Raw genomic sequence first — 18712 nt, 5'->3', positions numbered from 1 at the left:
CCAATGTGTCAAATTCAATCTGATTCATGCATCATTCAGTTTTCTGAACTGAAATTAAAAGAAAAAAAAATTCATAGCAAATATATATAGCCTACTTTCAGTCATCTGTAATTTAAACACACACATATATATATATATATATATATATATATATACAGTATACAAAACATGGATATTAAAAAAAATCATAAAATGTACATATTTAAATAAGAAATATGCATTTGCATTTACACAACATGATTTATGAGAACATGTTTCTTGATCAGTCTCCTCCCTATGTCTAGTGCTCAGTAATGTTTGCCTTTCATTGTATGCTAACCAGTCCAGCTTCTATGTATTAGGTACAATGTGTGTGCGTGTGCATCCATGTGTTCATGAGGGCCCCTGATGCTCCAAACACAATTACCAGCTCTCACCTTGACTTGCATCTCTTTTAATGCCCCTCAGACCACAGCTCCAGCAGATCCCCCAGACCCCCAGCAGCCAGACGAGCCAACGGATGACCATTTACTGTATGTGAAGAAGACCTCAGTGGGCCGCACACATTCTCTGCCCAATGACAGCTACATGTTCCTGCCGCTGCAGCCCAACTCAATCCAGAGTACCCACACAACCTCACCTCAACTCGCTCAGACAGGTAGAGCTCTGTGATTTATTCCTGAATTTGTTTAAATGGGTCATATGATGCTACATGCACGTTTACAAGTTGTTTGAACTGAAAAAAAAGTGTACGTTTTTTTTTTCTTTGTAAATCGCCTTTCCTACTACTGTGCTAATTAGCAAGTTTAATGATGAATGCACAGCTAAAGTAAACAGTCCCTCAGAGAGCAGCTAGGAAGAGATGGGTGGAGTCATTATAACCCATTAACATTTAAAGGAAAAGGCTACTAAATTGCATGCTCTGAAAAGAGCAGTTTTTGACAGGGTAAGAAAAGGTGTTTTTTACATTACCATTGAGAAATTGTAACCAAACTATGTTACAGACTTTTCATTAAGACCATAAATAATCATATCAACTTGTAAAATATGGACATCCTATGACCCCTTCAAAATGCAGATGTAATATGAAATGTAATAGAAAAATGTCTCCTCACACAGGTTCTATAGGCTCTATCCAGTCTCAAACAGAAGAACCCACACTGCACTTGACTGTCCCAACTGATCTGTTCAGACCGATCAGTCCGCACAGCTTATCGGATTCAGAGAGCATCCCACGAATCCCCCCACCTCGCCGGGCACACACTCTCTCACGAACCTTACGCAGACAGGTGAGCTCCGGTTAAGTCTTCTCATTCCTTCCTTTGAATCAATTTTTTATTATCACATGTTGATGCACTCTGTTCCAAAACTTACTGAGCTGCCTTGATGCATGCAGTATTTAAATATATATATATTCAACTGCCTCACAAAAAATATACAAAATTATAAATATTGTAGAATATTATTACAATGTATATTAACAGTTAGGGGTGGGCAATATACAGTACTGGTAAAAACAAATAAACCAATAGGTTACACCCTTATGTGATGTTTCTGTTCTACGTGCTCACAAAAACTTGCACTTGTACACATTTTAAGGATTGTTGTTTAAAAACAAGTGGTTTTAAGCCGTTGAAATGCAATCAGTAGCGAAAGAGTACACAGTGTGTGCATATGAATTCTTTGTTATTTTTTTCCGCTTTATAGGCCATGAATAGTTAAATACATTCATGTATGTGTTTAAATGTCCATCTTTGCAAATATCCTCATAAACTCAGTCATTTAGGTCTTAAGTGAAAGTAAACAGCTGAGAATGATATTCGGATGTTCGCGCTTAAATGGGGAAATTGCCTGTTATTCATACTGTCTGTCATTCATGTTAATCAAACAACAGAGAAAGTTTTGTAACTTTAATAAGAAGAATACAGTGTATGTATATATATATATATATATATATATATATATATATATATATATATATATATATATATATATGATTAATCGCGATTAATCACATTCCAAATAAAAGTTGTTGCTAACATAATATATGAGTGTGTACTGTATTTATTTATTATGTATATATAAATGCATTTACATTTTTGCATTTAGCAGACAAATATCCAAAGCAACTTACAGTGCATTCAGGCTATGTAATTTGTAGTATGTGTATTCCCTGGGAATTAAACCCACGGCCTTTTGCACTCCTAACACAATGCTCTACCACTAAGCCATAATATTTCATAACATAGATAAATATATTTAATATATAAACATAGCATATTTTTCTTAAATATACATGCATTTGTTTGTATTTCTATATACATAACGAATATACACAGTACACAATCATAAATAAAAACTTGTCGCAATTAATCATTTGACAGCACTATATACATAGTGTGTGTATGTAGCATTTATTTATAGTATTTTTTTTCTGTCCTGTTGCTTGTAATTAGTTACTTATCTTCAGTTAGCTTCAGATTTTCTTTCTTTTTTTAGGCTTGTATTAGGTTTTTCGGTGATAGTGACAGTAGTGACAAGAATTATGAAAGCTCTGTGGTATCAAAAACTGATATCATTAAAACCTTATTAAAGCAAAAATCTATATCGTGATATGTATTTTTTTTATAGTGATATGACATTCCTCATGTCGTGATTTAACATTTTGTTCATATTGCCCACCCCTTATAACAGTTTTTAATTTGAATATATTTTAAAATGTAATTTATTCCTGTGATGGTAAATCTGAATATTCAGCAGCCATTATTCAAATATTTGCTGGCACATGATACTTCAGAAATAATTATATGCTGATTTGGTGCTCAAGAAACATTTATTTAGTTCTTTAAAAAAACAAACAACAAAAAAAACAAAAAAACAATCAGGATTCTTTGATGAATAGAAAGCTTAAAAGAACAGCATTTATTTGAAATATAAATATAAATTGGAATATATTATTTGAAATCTAAATATTTTGCTACATTATCTTTACTGTCACTTTTACTAAATTTAATGCATGAATAAAGGCATTAGTTTCTTTGCCCTTTACACAATACGTTTGAAATGTCATGCATTGGCAAGGCATAGAGCACAAGTAGACAATTTGTGCACTCAGTGGTAAGCAAATGGATAAAGCCGCTGATGCTACAGCTGCAACATATGATGTGCATTTGAAATGTCCCTTCTTCTTCTGAAAGACCAGTAAATGGTTCTGTGAAGTGAAAAAAATATATAAAACAATTCCATTAAAAATGGCACAAGCCTTCTAAATTCCACACACACTGTGTTGAGACTGTGATGTGTAGCAGAAGGACACAGTGTATAGTATATTTACATTTGGAATACAACTTTAGAATCTGGCTGAAGTGAGTATTTTAAGCATGTTGGGAAAGCAAGTTGGATAACCTCAATTTCAGTAACAGCATATGACTCTATCGCCTCTGTAGGCAGCTGACTAGGTTTTGATACAGATCAGTTTTTTTCTCAGCTTGTCTTCTTTCATAATGCACATTATTCCTTGTCTATGAATTGTGATTGGAGACTTATGGGAATGTGAGTGATATAAAGTCTGACACCTCTGCACTGTTGATCTTTCCCTCTGGCTAGTATATTTCTACTCTAAATCCTTCCTGCATTCTCTCCTTTCTTTTCTGCTGCTTTCTGGCCTGCGTACCCTCTAATGTGACTCACTCCGAGCAGCTCAGCATGATACAACCCAAGCCTGACCCCGAGCTGCTTCTGAGGCACAGATACTCCTGTTTCTGAGAGAGCTGGAATGGGCTGCTTGGTTCAGCTGGCCTCCAGTGCTACAGATCCTTGAACTCCGTCCCCAATTCTGCCCCTCTTTCTCCTACCACACCCCTTAAATCCCGTTCCTCTAGCCCAATGCATTTCACCATGGCTACTGTAAAGGCAAAAAAAGCAGGGTAAAGATCAAGAGGAATAAAATGAGTGGACTGACCTCTTATACACACAACTAAATTGCATTTATAAAAAATAATATTCTTAAGATCTGCAATAATTAAATTGAATTCCTTTTAAAGGAAATGTAAACGCAGATGGTGGTTATTTATATATGATAATCTTCCAAACAAAATATGTATTCAAACAGTATTAATTTAGCTATTTGTTTTTAAAATTAACTTACAAAATAGGATGTCTGTAAAAATATTAACAACGATACATGTTCATTAAATTATATATTGGTCTTCATTTGTCATGCAAATGTAAAATTAACTTCCTGCCACTAGGGGGCAGCATAGCTTCAATCTTACAAGTTTCAACAGGGATGCTTATGGCTCAGCATCTTACTCAATGTCAGCTAACTTTCCAAATATGACATAGTTCCTCGTGATCTTTAGCCCCTCCCAAAACACCCACCCACCTCTCTCCTACTGGGCCGGTGCCTCTCTCAGACTCCCTTGATTCAAAGAAAGTGACAGTTTTAGGTAGAATTCTGAGAGAAGGAGACCCCGGGAAGAGACGTGGGTCTTGTGGTCTGTTGCAGTAGTCCAGTGGCTCAGAGTGCAGTCTGCCAAACAGTGCCTGTAGTTTTGCCCTAGGGTAAATGTTTCTCTGCCCTAGTTAAAAACAGTACATCTATTACAAACTTTTTTTTCTGAAAGTGCAATTGATATTGTAAGTTTTCACCTACGTGACTTTACCAACAGCAGTAGCTTGTGCAGTACAGCAACTCAGGCATTGTGTCAATGTCAAAGAGGAGACAAAGTTATAGAGCAAAAGGCAGACAAATATTTATTTGCTATTTTTTCCAGTAGCCTGTACACTTTCCGATTTTGTTGAAAGTGCACACATGTCCTATCAGTGAAGGCAATGAGAAGGACTGGGGCGGTTCTAGGGTCAGGAGATATCGTGCTTTTCCCAAACCTCTGAGGATACATTGTTCAAAAGTTTGTACTGTTTATATGAGCCACAAGCAGTCAGGCTTAAGTAAAAAAAAAAAAAAAATGTTTTTCCTGTGGCTCAGTGGTAGAACATTGCATTATCAACTCAAAAGGTTGTTGGTTCGATTCCCATCGGAACACACGTACTGGTGAAAAAATGTATAGCTTGAATGCATTATAAGTCGCTTTGGATAAAAGCATCCGCTAAAAGAAAGGGTGAACATATGTCCTCTTTTCACCAAACATGTCCTCTTTTTGGCCCTAAAAAATTGCGTCTGGCCGGGATTCCTAAATTGCCTAAAATGTCCATGATTTGGCTATTACCACCTGCTACCGCAAACATTTTAATGTTGAATAAAATTTTCGCGCATCAGAGATAGGCTTTTATTTTGCATATGCAACTTGTGTTGGGTTGCCAAATTATATATTTTTTTTCATGGAATTGGGATGGTTTTAAACTGTTGCCGTATGTTGATTTTCTCCCGTGGCTTAAAGGTTGAAATATTGCACAAATTTCTTTTTTTTTTTGACAAAATGCTACTTGGGAGGGCACTTCACTCCTTCATCCTGCAACCAATGTCCTTTTAAATGAAAATGTAAATATAATCCTCTAGTTTCTTACTAGAAAGCAGACAGTTAAAACTCAAAGCAATAAAAAAGAAAAAATAATGAAGACTTGGAAGCCCATCCCTAGGACCGCCCGTGAGACTGAATGGCCTAAGAATGTTTTCAACTAGTGGTTAACTGGTTGTTGAATTAAGAATGTTACTTCAGAATGTGTAATTGCTGTTAAGCAAGTTTTATTGAACTTTGTAGCACAATTTAAGCACTTTTTGTCAGTTAAAGGTTTATTGTGTGCCCCAGGATGTTTTGGTATGTTTTGTGGCGAGTTACTTCATTTGATACTTTCAGGTTTAATACAAACTAAAAAAAAAAAAAAAAAGAACAGCAACATCTAATTCTAAATGTTGTCTACCTCTGATTGGGGCTATGAATGCATTCAAAACAGATGCCCTGAGGCAGTCTCTCTATTTTTTCTAATTTCACCTTAAATCCTTTGAAACAGAAAGTCCCTTGTGGAGTGCAATGCTAATGGTGAACTCCACTCTAACTCCACAGCTCCCCTCCCCTTCCACTAGCTTCTACATCCCTAACATCTCATACTAACCAGTCTCCTCTCACCTGTTCATGTTCTAATCCCTAATGTTAACCCTTACCTTCCCCTCACCTTCCCCCGTCCCTGCTCTCTCCAGGTGGCAGTGAGTGCTGACTCTCAGGAGACTCTATACACAGAGGCAGGGGAAAACGAGGTTCCCCTGGGGCTTAGGGAACTGTCGGACCCCCATGTCAACCTTCCACCTCAGCAGCAGCAGCAGCACCAGCCTTCCCTCTTTCTGGTCCCTGCCACACCAGGCGCCTCCCCGAAACCATTGCGACCTAGTGTCCACACACAGCACAACCCCTACGACCAGTACAACGTGTTCTCCAAGCGTTCCTGCTCTCCACTCATCCCATCACTGGCTGCCAAGACGCAGGAGGAGATGGACATTGTGGATCAGGAGGTTTCCCGAATTATCCGGGCGGGGCTCGCAGGTAGGAGCGACGATGGGATCGGGGAAGGGACAGGAGATCAAGGCGCAAGACGTCAGCTTAAGAAGTACCACAGCGTTGACACTCAGGGCCAGCGAGCTCTGCTGTTACCACGGCCCTTGTCATGGCTTGATGACCCACGTCGGCACTCCATTGAGGTGTGCTCATCCATGGAAAGCAGTCCCCAGTGCAGTTCGATCTCGTCCGGCTTCGTGTCGCGAGGTGACAGCCTCCAGCAGCAGTCCTCTCCACGTGGCCGCAAGAAGAAGATGAGTCCGCCGTGCATCTCAGTCGATCCGCCCGAAGGTTCGGAGCTTCCGGGAGGCTTTCACCCTGCTCTGGGGATTGTGCCACCCCCGCTGCCAAGTCGGGACACTTGCCTGAGGAGGCGCGCTCCCTCCAGTGACTCCAAGGACTCATTTGATTTGGGTGGAGGAGGAGATGGGCTGCCCCAAGAAGGCGTCTCGAATTCCAAGCTATTGACTCTGCCTAGCTTCTCTTTTGAGAAAACAAGCTCTGAGCACTGAACACTTGACTTACACGTTCACACACAGACACACACACACGCGCACATGACACACGATGCACTCTGTGTATCCGTGATGGTGATAGTAATAGTAATAATATCTTAGAGAGTAATAATGCTAAATGCAACAATGGTGAATACTCCATGATCATGAGGAATAGTAACTATACCTTGTATTTTTTTCTGTACTGCCAAAAGAACACAAAAGGACATTGTGCTGAAGATTAAACAAGCTAATAACGAGACTCTCTCTCCTCAAAGATGCCAGCCGATACGCTGGCAACCTCATGACCTCCTCGTGGAGGTGAGCGCAGAGCCCGAAGGAGGGCGTCCCCTTCTGGCCGTTGTGAAGACTTCACAGCACTGTATTGCTGAACTCCCTAAAGGGCACTGATGAAGGTACAAAGCAATATGAACGTTTTAGAGACACTATTTTCTTAAATTATTGGGCCATAGTGTTTGTAAAGGATGTAGAATTTCTTTTCTTTTTTTCAATTTCGTTATAGTTTTATTTGTGTCTTTTTGTGATTTTTCTCTTTTACGCAATGTTTAAATTGTTTGTTGTTTGCTTTATTTTTTCACCATATTATATTTTTTAGCTTTCTTGTTTTAACAAAGACAAAATGAAAGAAAACATTTTTCGAAGTGCCGGGATCCATGTATTTGTAGGAATAATGTTATTATTATTATTATTATTATTAATAATGATGATATAATATATCTCTTTAAAATAAAGCGTTAAACAGCTCTTTGATTTTTTTAAGCACAAGTATTAGACTGGTGTGCCCTGACTTAAGAGTCTATTGAACACATCTGTAGTACGGATTGTGGGGACAAACACTTAAATTAATTGAATTCATAAAGCAGAAAATCACTGCAAAACACACCCATGCCACAGAAAACCAGAAAAGCAAAAATCAACACAGAACCAAATTTCTGCATAGAGGTCAAGTGTGGACAGGGAGTAAACCATAAGAAAATGGGGAGTTTAGAAAATAAAGTGATGTATGGCCAAGTATGGTGATCTATATTCACTCTTTCCTAACGTTCAGAAGGAAGGCAACGCCAAACACTGTTTTCCCACAACTTGGCACTGCAAAAGATCTTGTTGTCTTCAGAGCCATCTTTATCATTTGTTTTCTGTGTAGACCTGTGCATTTGCCTCTCTCATAAACAATACATGCGCAAATCAGTGGGTGGGGCTAAACAGGCAGTCAAATCAAAGCAGGCATTGATCTTCTTCTGAGGTGATGGTTTTTATCCACACTATTACATCATTCCAAAAGCTGTTTTTAGACTTACGACTAAGTTTTAAGTGCTAAAACTTACAGCATGTTTTTAATAGTACAATGACCTTTTATTTGTAAAAAGATCAAGGGAATTTTGGGAATTAAGAACTTTTTGCAAGAACAGATTCATCCTCATGAAAGATTATCATCATCCTTAACTTTATTTTCCAATGTAATAAAAAAAAAAAAAAACTTGTAGTTCATCCTTTAGCTGGCTTAGTGGTTTACCATAGCTTCGTTAAGAACCACTACCTAAGTGTCTGTTATAAGGGGTTATTTACATATTGTGCCACACTACCTTTATATTTTACACTACTCACGTGCTAGTTAAGGTACATTTAGTTCTTATGCTTAAGCCTTACTCAGAATCAAAATGCATGTTGATTGAAGCAGTTGTGAAGTGCTTACTGGAGCGAATTCCTTTAGTTTTCATGAGAGCTAATCGGCACATCTGCAGACCTTCTTTCAACCTCAGGAAAGCTTGCATTTCACAAAGTCCAACTCTGTAATATATCCTTATTTTACTTCAATGCACTGGATGCAGTCCAAATCTGTGGCTGCAGTTTGTATATGGCGTCAGTATGTGTTTGAACCTTGTTTTTGTGATTGGACCAATTTCTGAATGATTAACTTGCTTCACTTTAGCAATCTACATAAGCTTTCTCCAATCCCCCTTGAATTATGCATGTGCAAAATGCATTGTGAGTGGTATGCAACAGGATGGTGTTCATAATTATTGTTGGATGTGCAAAGCACTTGCTGCACTGCACCAGACATTTGGTTACCGTATAAATACTTTATGAGTGTTGTTTAATTCTACCTTTAGGATATCTTTAGTCAGGATCATTTTGACCAAGGTGATGCTAAAACAAAAGATTGGGAAAGGAGAGTGTCATCTGTTTGCTATAATATTTAATACTTTGTTACATCAAACATTTGGCTAACACATCAGAGTAAAAAGAATTCTTTGACACTGAAAGAAGATGATGACGTTCACACTTAGCTTTTCCATTAAACTACAGAATCCTGGAAAACAGCTTGAGTGTCCAGATGGAAAAGGAAAACACCGAAGTTATTGGTAAACATCCTCAGGAGGAAATTCAATTTAACCTCTGCTGTGCTTCTATGCATGTAGATCATGTCTGATTTGGCTTCTCCCTGGGTTCCCACCCCTGAAATGAAGACTGATAGCTGAGAACTTTTGATATTCAAGCTCTTCATCCCTCCATGCAGAAGTTGAGTATTGGAAAATGCATGATAATTAAATTTACTTGAACACACTGACTCAATCAATTTGACTTCCAAAACATGACACAGTTCCTGTTGAAGACTGATAAGATGGCCTGGCTTAAATTGAGCATTTGGGAAAACAACACCTCGAGAGATGTTTTGAGGTGGGTTAAAAGCTCAAAGGCCTTGTTTACCAGCCAAAATGTCATCAAGACTCTTTGGGAGGTCCTCAGTGATTGGCCGAGTTGCTGTAGCCAGTGTGTGCTCATCAATGTTGCTCTGGCACTCCACTGAGAAAGAGCATGTGTTTCTGAAAGCCAGAAGAAATCCATTCATGACCACCTCCAAGTGCTTCAACACAGAAAGGTAAATAAAACAATGCTTAAAATACAATAACAGGTATTTTATGTTTTAATTAAGCCAAATATGTTATACATTTAGAATAACAGAACCTCTTATTACAAAAATATGAGATTGCATTTTTCATTTTCAGTACTTCTGGGGCATAGTAACAGTTCACTTAGTTTCCAATAGCACAATGTCCCTTTGGATATATAGTAATGGACCGTAGTGTAAGAAGATACAACACCAAAGTGTCTGTTTCATTGTTGACATCATTATCTGTAAGAGATAAAAGTCATTTTATATGATGTCTCAGATGTTAAGTGAGTGGGAGGTTAAATAATAGAACTTGATCCCAAGCACATATGCAAATTACAAAACTACATTATATTTATTAAGAATGTTCTTCACTATTACAGTCATTTGAAACAATTATTTACAGGAGAGAAAAAAAAGTAAAATTAAATAAAAAGATTTCTTAGAGTTCATTGTGCTCCCTCCAAAAACACATTAAAATATTTCCATGAAGAAGAAAAAATCTCTTTTGGAATAAAGTTAACCTTCATGTAATTCACTTCATAATTTGACTTCATTCAGGTAATTTTATACAGAATGAGCTTTTAAAATGAGGCCAATAGAAACACAGTCTGAATGGATATGTCATATCGTGTGGCCATTGTAAAGCTTATCAAATATTTCTTAAGATTGTTAGAGGATTTCATGTATGTAGGGTATCAGAGTGAATCACACAATTTAAGTTTCCATCAAACTGGTGTTGAACAATCCAAAGAGCCAAATCCCACAATGAGGCCCAGGACAAGACAATGTCATAAATCTGTCCAGATTGATTATCAAAAAGATGCACAGCCTGACCATCACATGTAAATTCATGATAGAAATCATGGGCTACATACTTCCTCAGACTGATTTCCCCCACCCAGGACAAAGACACCTCCTAGACCTTTTGACCTTTTTGTTCCTCACAAAGCACACCCTCACGTTCACAGAACTAAATAGAGACTTTAACATACTGTATGTAGATGCATCTAAAATCATGTTAAAATGACTTATATATAGGAACTTAGTGTTCCTGTAGCTCAATTGGTAGAGCATTGCACTATCAAGCGTAATGTTTGTGGTTTGATTCCCCGGGAACACATGATAGGTAAAAATGTATAGCCTGAATGCACTGTAAGTCGCTTTGGATAAAAGCGTCTGCTAAATGCATAAATTTAATTTTAATTTAATATATATATATATATATATATATATATATATATATATATATATATATATATATATATATATGTATATATGTATATATGTATCAGTCCATTGCATAACTGACTTATAAATTAATATCAGTCAATTGCATAACTTCATAGCATGTATATAACCCACACATTTGTCTATAATGTTCTAATTACTCATTGTGTATTTATTTTTAATAACTATTGAATAGCTTAAGGGTTCATATTCATTTTTAGCAAGTGTGTGTTGGAATCTTCTTGCTTGAAACATTACTTCCAACCAATTCTTTGTCAAATGTATCTGTGACGAGTGGGGCGGGGCAGAGAGACGTGGGAACGAGGAGTGAGGCCAGGTGTAGTGATTGGAGATGAGCTACACCTGTTCTACCCACTGGTCACAGTATCATATTCTTACTATAGAAATCATGTTCAAAGTATACTCTGCAAGACTGGGAAAATTCGGATCATGTGACTGATAAGATAACATGTTGATTTATGTAATGGGAGGAGAAACATAGCAACACCTTGAGCAATGTTCAGGGAATCACTGGCCGACTCAGTGATCAACTGTAAAACAGTGATTCTGTCCGCCATTTCTCTTGTCTTAAGGAGGTCAGGACAGGTCTGTTTATTTATTATTTTTTTTTTTTCTATCTGGCTAGCATTATATTATGTTAACTGGTATCCAGGGAACTGAAGAAATAAAAAAATAATTTTAAAACCTAAGGATAATACTCATGAGTCATGCACTCAATACCAAAAGAGCAATGCTAATCGCATTAAAGTGCAGAGAGGTAAACACAAAGGAATGCACTTGGCTTCCAGAAATTGAGAAACACTGTGAATTGTATATACATTTACATATAGAAGAAGCTTAAGAGCTGAATGTTATTTTGTATGTAGAGAGTGTTTAAAGAACAGAGAAAATAACATCACTAAAACACAATGGTAAAAAAATGAACTTCAATTTAAAAAGCAAAGAGAGATCAAAGAGATGATTAAGGGAAAACATCACATCTGTGCAGAAACGTTCAGGTAAAGTCTGATATGAGATTAAGTCAGATTGCCATCTCTATGGACAGGTCCATGCTTAAATTGATTTGTTTCATGTCATTTTTTATTCATTTTTTAATTACATTTGTCACTAGCTTTTGACTAAACCTGATATTTACTAAAGGTTTGAACTTGAAAACATGAAAACGTCACAACTAAAATAATCGCATTATGAGCTTCCGGAGTAGACCATACATTATATTGATAAAGACAACCAGGTCCACATAGTGCTCCTCATTAGGCCATTGGTTCAGTATTGTGTGCAGGACATTGTGTGTGGCATATGTTAATGCGATATGAGGCTAGGGTTACAACATCAGCTGAAGTCATCTCCTCCCCTTCCTATTGTTAAGGTCTATGCCATGTAGTTCTTCACGTCCCTATCAGTGACCACACATATTGGGAACATGGCCAAACTTTGTTGAACTCTGCAAATGTAATAGATTTAGATGATAAGTGGAATGCCATTGTAGGAACTGCCTGTTTCCTTTTTAGGGATTGCTGTAACGTTATTTAAGAGTAAGAAGTGAAAGGCAGAATCTGTTAAAATCCACAATAGCTGATGACTTCTAAATGAACAACGTATTGCAAATTGGCCTAACTAGTGTTTTGGTCATATGAGATGTGCAATATTTTTTGATGATGATTTTGAAAGTCTCTTATAAAAGTTTCTTGTGCTCACAGGGGCTACATTTTATATATATATATATATATATATATATATATATATATATATATATATATATATATATATATATATATATATATATATATATATATATATATATATTTACATAATTTAAAAGAAATTAGAATTACCAAATATAATTAATTTATGGGATTATTTTTCTTACCTTAATATAAAACAATGTATTTGGATGCTTTTTTATACAACTATATTAAGAATATTTATTTTTATAAATAAATTCTATATTTATTTCTATAAACTTTAAATGTATGTTTCTGTGCGGTATGGGATGTTCAGATCTTTTTAGTGGAAAACCAGAAAAAGGTTTCTTCAGAATAAAAATAAAACTTCATCACTGCAATCCGACATGACACTTCACATCCAATCTTTATTACTGATGAAGTTGAGCATACATAGCGCTTTTCTCTGAATGTAGCATCTCTGTCTCACATAAGTGTCTGATAAGTGCTAAAGATAGATGCTCTCAGACTGAGTTCCCTTGAGCTTCTGCAGCTCCCTTGGTATACAATGCACCCCATATATGGTCAAAGACTTTCTCCACATTGTGAAAGCCTCTGATGATTCATTCAAGTCCTAAGACAGCGTGACACCTCAGGAATTATTAATGGCTGATACAGGACAAGTGTGAAAGCATCATGGATTTGACTTGAGGGGATAAACCTTCTATACCACTGTAGATCTAAGCGGTCTGTGCTGTGGGAAAATCTTGACATTTTCTGACATTTTAGATCTAGAGAAAGCAGGACATGACAGTTTTATTGCACCTGAATAATAAAGAGCCTGAAATAAACCATAACTCTTACATTTTCTTCAAATACAGCTTATTTGACTATACATTGGTAACATAAAATTAACAAAAATCTTGGGCTCCCTGCAACGTTTAATTTCATGACTGCACAGCAATGAATGTAAAAAAAATAAGGAAATCAGCTCAACAAAATCTAAAACTGAGCAAAGGTAGACTTTTTATTTTTCTAATTTATAATGTTATAATGGCTCACTGATTTGCCAGTCCTGCTGGGACCTCTGGCAGTCTTTTCATTCCAATATTTTTCAGATTGCTGAGACACTCTGACGCTGATCACATTAATGCCCTTTTTAGCTTCGTAATTTCAAAAGTCACCACAGCATTTCCATATCCATGTCAAAAACATGTCTGTTCAAAACAGCAATGGGTTTGCATTCAAATTCAAAAGATCTGTATACTGAGGTAAAACATGTCAGTTGGTGTTAAATCAAGCTTTGCTAATTCTGGAGATGTTCCTTTTCAGAATTCAGTTCTCTAACCTGATGTAACTCTGATCCAAACAGTCTTGGCTCACTGTGGGTGGGATGAAACTATTGTAGGATCAATAATCCTTTAGGCTGCTCTCCCACTGCAGTGTAATTTGACCCAGTTTCCATTTTATTCTTCATGTACCGGCACAAGGGGCTTATCAACCGTACCCTTCAATTTTCTCAAATTTTGGTGTCACCATTTTGTTTGAAACCTCCTTCATGTCATACTTGTTTATAAAGGTTTTTCCATGAGATACATTATTATACTTAACATGTTTTATTATGATTATCGTTACTTGTAATTAGATGCAAATGCAAAGGATGCATTAATGACTCATGTATTAATTCCTTTTTTTTTTTTTTTTTTGAGAAATGGAAAAGGAAGTTTAATGATGCCCCCCCCCCCCCCCCCCATTATTTGAGAGCCTACAATCATGATGGGCTGTCAAGTTCCAATTAGGTAGTTCATATAAATTCCCAGCTAACAAAAATGTTGCGAAATATTTTATGCACATTCCCATTGTTACATAAACATTATTTCTGAATATTCCCTGAATGTTCAAATGCATTTTTTTATATATAAATAAATATATATTTAACTTACTGTATTACATTTAAAAAAATGTCAGAGGAGCTTCCAACTAAATAGTTTTTTCTTTATATATAAATAATATTTCTGTGCTAATGTTTTGAGAACATCATTATAGACCAGATAACGCTGAACAAACATTTTATTACTGGAAGAATGTTTGTACTTTAATAGAACCTGAATGTTTTCGTAGGTCTGAGAATATTTCAAAACCTTCAAAGAGTGATTTTGACTTAAAGGATTCAAGGATTAAAAACGTTAATTGTCATATGCCGAGTGAGGAAAACAAGTTTCCCTGAGCAATACAATTCTCATTTGCTGTCCACAATGAATGTCAAGACAAAGTGCAAAACTTTACACACATACTCGAACAAACACACATACATACACACATGACTATTCACAATAAACATAATAATGTTACAGGAATAGCAATATATAGACTATGTTTATCTATATATGTGAGTATAGAGTAGGGATATAGACCATGTATATCTATATAAGCGAATGTACAGAATAAAATTATGTGCAAAAAACAATAGTGCAGTAATGTGCATATTGAGTGCCAACTACATGATAACAATAGCAGCAGTAACAGATGTGCAAATTGAGAAGAGGCTACACAAGTAATATTAAAAAATATGATAGAAATAACAACAATAACATTACAAATGTTCAACTCACTGAAAAGCTTTCCCTCATGAACCAATGGCATCAAACCTGACTCAACTCATGTGCATAATTTACGCACATGCTAATGAGATTTTAGTCACTCTTTGTTTTATATATGAAAGATTTTTGTATATTTGTGTAAGTTTTGGGTGAACTGTTCCTTTAAGTTCTGGTGTCAGTGAATCATCTGTAGGAAAACGATGAATGCAGGTAGCACATCTTTATAAACTAAATAGCCTGGGGGATCAGGTTTGTGTCAGAGTGGGTTTGAGTGATGTCCGTTCGAGTGACTCCATGTCACTGCCTTGGTTCAATAATTCACATACAACCAGCTGCCACGCTTTGATTCCATGCATTAAGCATTCATGTTGTTTTAGTGCAGTCGTGATGAGCTTTACAATTCATGCATGCACAGAGCAATGTAGTTTAGGTCTGGCTTTCAAAAAGGATGTATGTATCTCATTTATGGCTTTGACTAATCACTTTGGGGAGTATAAATAGAGAGGTATGTCAGGGATTTGCTGTTCCCCCTCAGAGATGAGCAATGTGTTTCTCTCTTTGCATTGGTCTGCTGTTGACTAATCTTGTTTGTGATCATTTAATTTATTTTCTAGCTCAAGTGGCCAGGCCCCTCTAACCATTCAGTGTACCCCTAATAACAGTAATTTTCTTAATCAGGATTATTATATTGTTTTCTAATAAGAAAATCTAAGCATCTTCAAAACAAGATGCATCAGAGAAGCAAAATCGCATAAGCTAATATGTTAAGATAGTTGATAGTATGTTTAGACTGGTTTTCAGAGTAAATAGCTACTTTGTATTAAGGTTATTTTCTTGTGTAAAGCAAATTGAGCATGTTTTGTAATGTTAAAGCTTTAAATAAAAACAATTATAATGAGTAGGTGTATTCAGAATTTTTTTTCAGGACTCCCCCCAAATGAATGCCTAGCTTTTGAACTACTTTCTACTCATCAAATAAGCTGAAATATTTGAAAATAATTAAAATAGAGACATTTTAAGTTATATTAATAATAATTCATACATTTTCTATCTTTATTCTACCGTATTTTCAATTTCAGCTTCGGTAAGAAAAATAAACTTTAATTTATTTAAACTTTTCATACTGTATCATAAACGAATCCTTGTGTAATTGATGTAGGCCTCTGGAGTCATTCATAACTTTACTTCATCAGATAGTCTTAATATTTAATTAATCCTCCAATTTGGAGTTGAGTTAGGTTTTGTTGTGTTTGGCTGAGCAGTAATTTGGGTGGCTCGCCAATGTACTAAATTTCCCCAACATAAAATAAGTAAGCTTGACCAGAGTTCTTGTGGGGAGATGAATTTAGTGAAGGTTGCAGTGTAGCAGTTCTTCAGGAGCGATCTTAGCATGTCATACTTTAAACAATCTTAACCCAATGTACTCTCTGTGAGACAGGACCTTTATACCTGGTTACAAATGTGCTAAAAAGCAATACAATAACACCCCATGGAAAGCCAGTGATAGTGTAACCTCATGATGACCTGATAAGACCTCTCCTTGTCTAATTATAGGGGCCATTTAGGTCACACTTTTGTAAACTGAGTGTTTTGCATCTAAGACACAGTCACAATGTAAATGCATCTGACTTGAAGTACACATAATTGTTCAGTTGCTTCCTCTCTGGTTGCTTTAATCAAGTGTCCAGCAAAACTGAGCAAGAATCATCTGTGCACCAATGATAGAGAATAATATGATTAACAACCGCTGAAGTGGAGCAACAGTGGAGTGTATTTCAATATCAAAGGGTGAGAGATTTCTCTTTTCTGTTATCGAACAAACCGTTATTACAGTATATTTTTACAAGATGATATTCTACCACTTGGAGGTCAAGAAACTCTCACCCTTCACGTAAGTCCACTTATCTCTGAACACAGACCTTGGAGCACAAAACCAATCATAAGGGCCAATTTTTCGAAATTGAGATGTATACATAATCTGAAAGCTGAATAAATAAGCTTTCCAATATTTGGCCGAGATACAATTATTAGAAAATGTGGAATCTGATGGTGAAAAAAAACAATGCATTTTACTAATCAAAAATTAAGTTTGAATATATTTTCAGTATATCTTCAAAATATCTTCATGGAGCGTGATCTTTACTTAATATCCTAATGATTTTTGGCATAAAAGAATTTTTTTTTTTAATAATTTTATATAAATTGTTCATTTGGACCCCTACAATGTATTTTTGGCTATTGCTACAAATATACCCCAGCGACTTAAAGGTACAATTTATAAGATATTTGCAGTAAAATATCCAAAAACCACTAGGCTAGTGTTATATATTTTGTCCAGCTGATTACTAACAATATCTCTAATGTTTTCAACTACTTGTAAATCATGAGAAAATTCCCATTCTAAACAGTGACACGGGGCAGTGCAGTCGCCTGTCAATGATGTCAGTTACCCTTTGTTACCGCCTTTACTGACGTATAAACCACATGACAACAGTGTCGTGGACAAATGCGGAAGTAACTTTGTGACAAACTTGTGTCTCTCGCTTGTGTTTTACTCGACAGATGAATTGTTTTGATACGTATCTTTACGGAAAATGTATGGTATTATAACGATCAACAAGATTAGTATTATGGGGCATACATGCCAAACGCGGGGCATCGCGTCTCTAGACCCGTGTGAGAACGCGTCAGATCCATAGTCTGATCACGTCTTTGCATTGACTTTGTATGTAATCTACTTGCGCAAATCGTTGAACTCGCGTTAAATCCATGATTTATCTTTCCGTCCGATTGATGGCCGTCAGCGGTTGGGTAGAAAACAAAACAATTCCCATCATTCCACGCTCCTTCTTAGCGTCATAAAACCACAAAATTGTTATTGTTTTGGTAGTGGCAGGTCCTACAACCTGTACCTTTAAGACTGATTTTGTGGTTCAGGATTACATTTAGGAAACTAGGATGAGCAGAGGCCACCGTATTCCTCTTAAATCCTCATTCATAATTACGTATACAGAACTTCCTCTGTGTTTTAGTCCAATTGTTTCATTGCAAATTAATTCTCATCTCGCCACAATTCCTTGCATGTAAATCAGGCTCTCTCTGTAGCGAATGATGAATTCACCTTTTGATCAAATCTACAAAAGCTAATAAATTGTTTTAGATGATCAGAACAAGATGTATGACACAATAGCACAGGTGGTCAAGTGCAAAAAGAATGTATTAGTCTCTATTCTGACTGGCTCCTGAACTGCAATTACATTTTATTCATTACATCATCTTTCAGAACTCTCCCATCTAAATT

The 18712-nt window shown here is 36.2% G+C and overlaps 1 protein-coding gene across 5 annotated transcripts in view; it reads left to right on the top strand.

The window, feature by feature from the left end:
• The window catches only part of cacna1g (calcium channel, voltage-dependent, T type, alpha 1G subunit), a 117235-nt gene extending 109489 nt beyond the window's left edge, over positions 1 to 7746 (top strand). For all 5 annotated transcript variants that reach the window (XM_052571063.1, XM_052571061.1, XM_052571065.1 and 2 more), the window contains 3 exons: positions 448 to 637; positions 1099 to 1268; positions 6137 to 7746. In XM_052571063.1, coding sequence (XP_052427023.1) covers positions 448 to 637; positions 1099 to 1268; positions 6137 to 7000 — 1224 coding nt within the window. In that variant the 3' untranslated portion in view covers positions 7001 to 7746. The remainder of the gene's footprint in view (positions 1 to 447; positions 638 to 1098; positions 1269 to 6136) is intronic.
• The last annotated feature ends 10966 nt before the right edge of the window (positions 7747 to 18712 follow it).

The sequence above is a fragment of the Carassius gibelio genome, chromosome B12 (genome assembly GCF_023724105.1).
Source record: "Carassius gibelio isolate Cgi1373 ecotype wild population from Czech Republic chromosome B12, carGib1.2-hapl.c, whole genome shotgun sequence".
In the NCBI taxonomy this organism is placed as follows: Eukaryota; Metazoa; Chordata; class Actinopteri; order Cypriniformes; family Cyprinidae; genus Carassius; species Carassius gibelio.
This window is presented reverse-complemented; position numbering and strand designations above follow the sequence as displayed.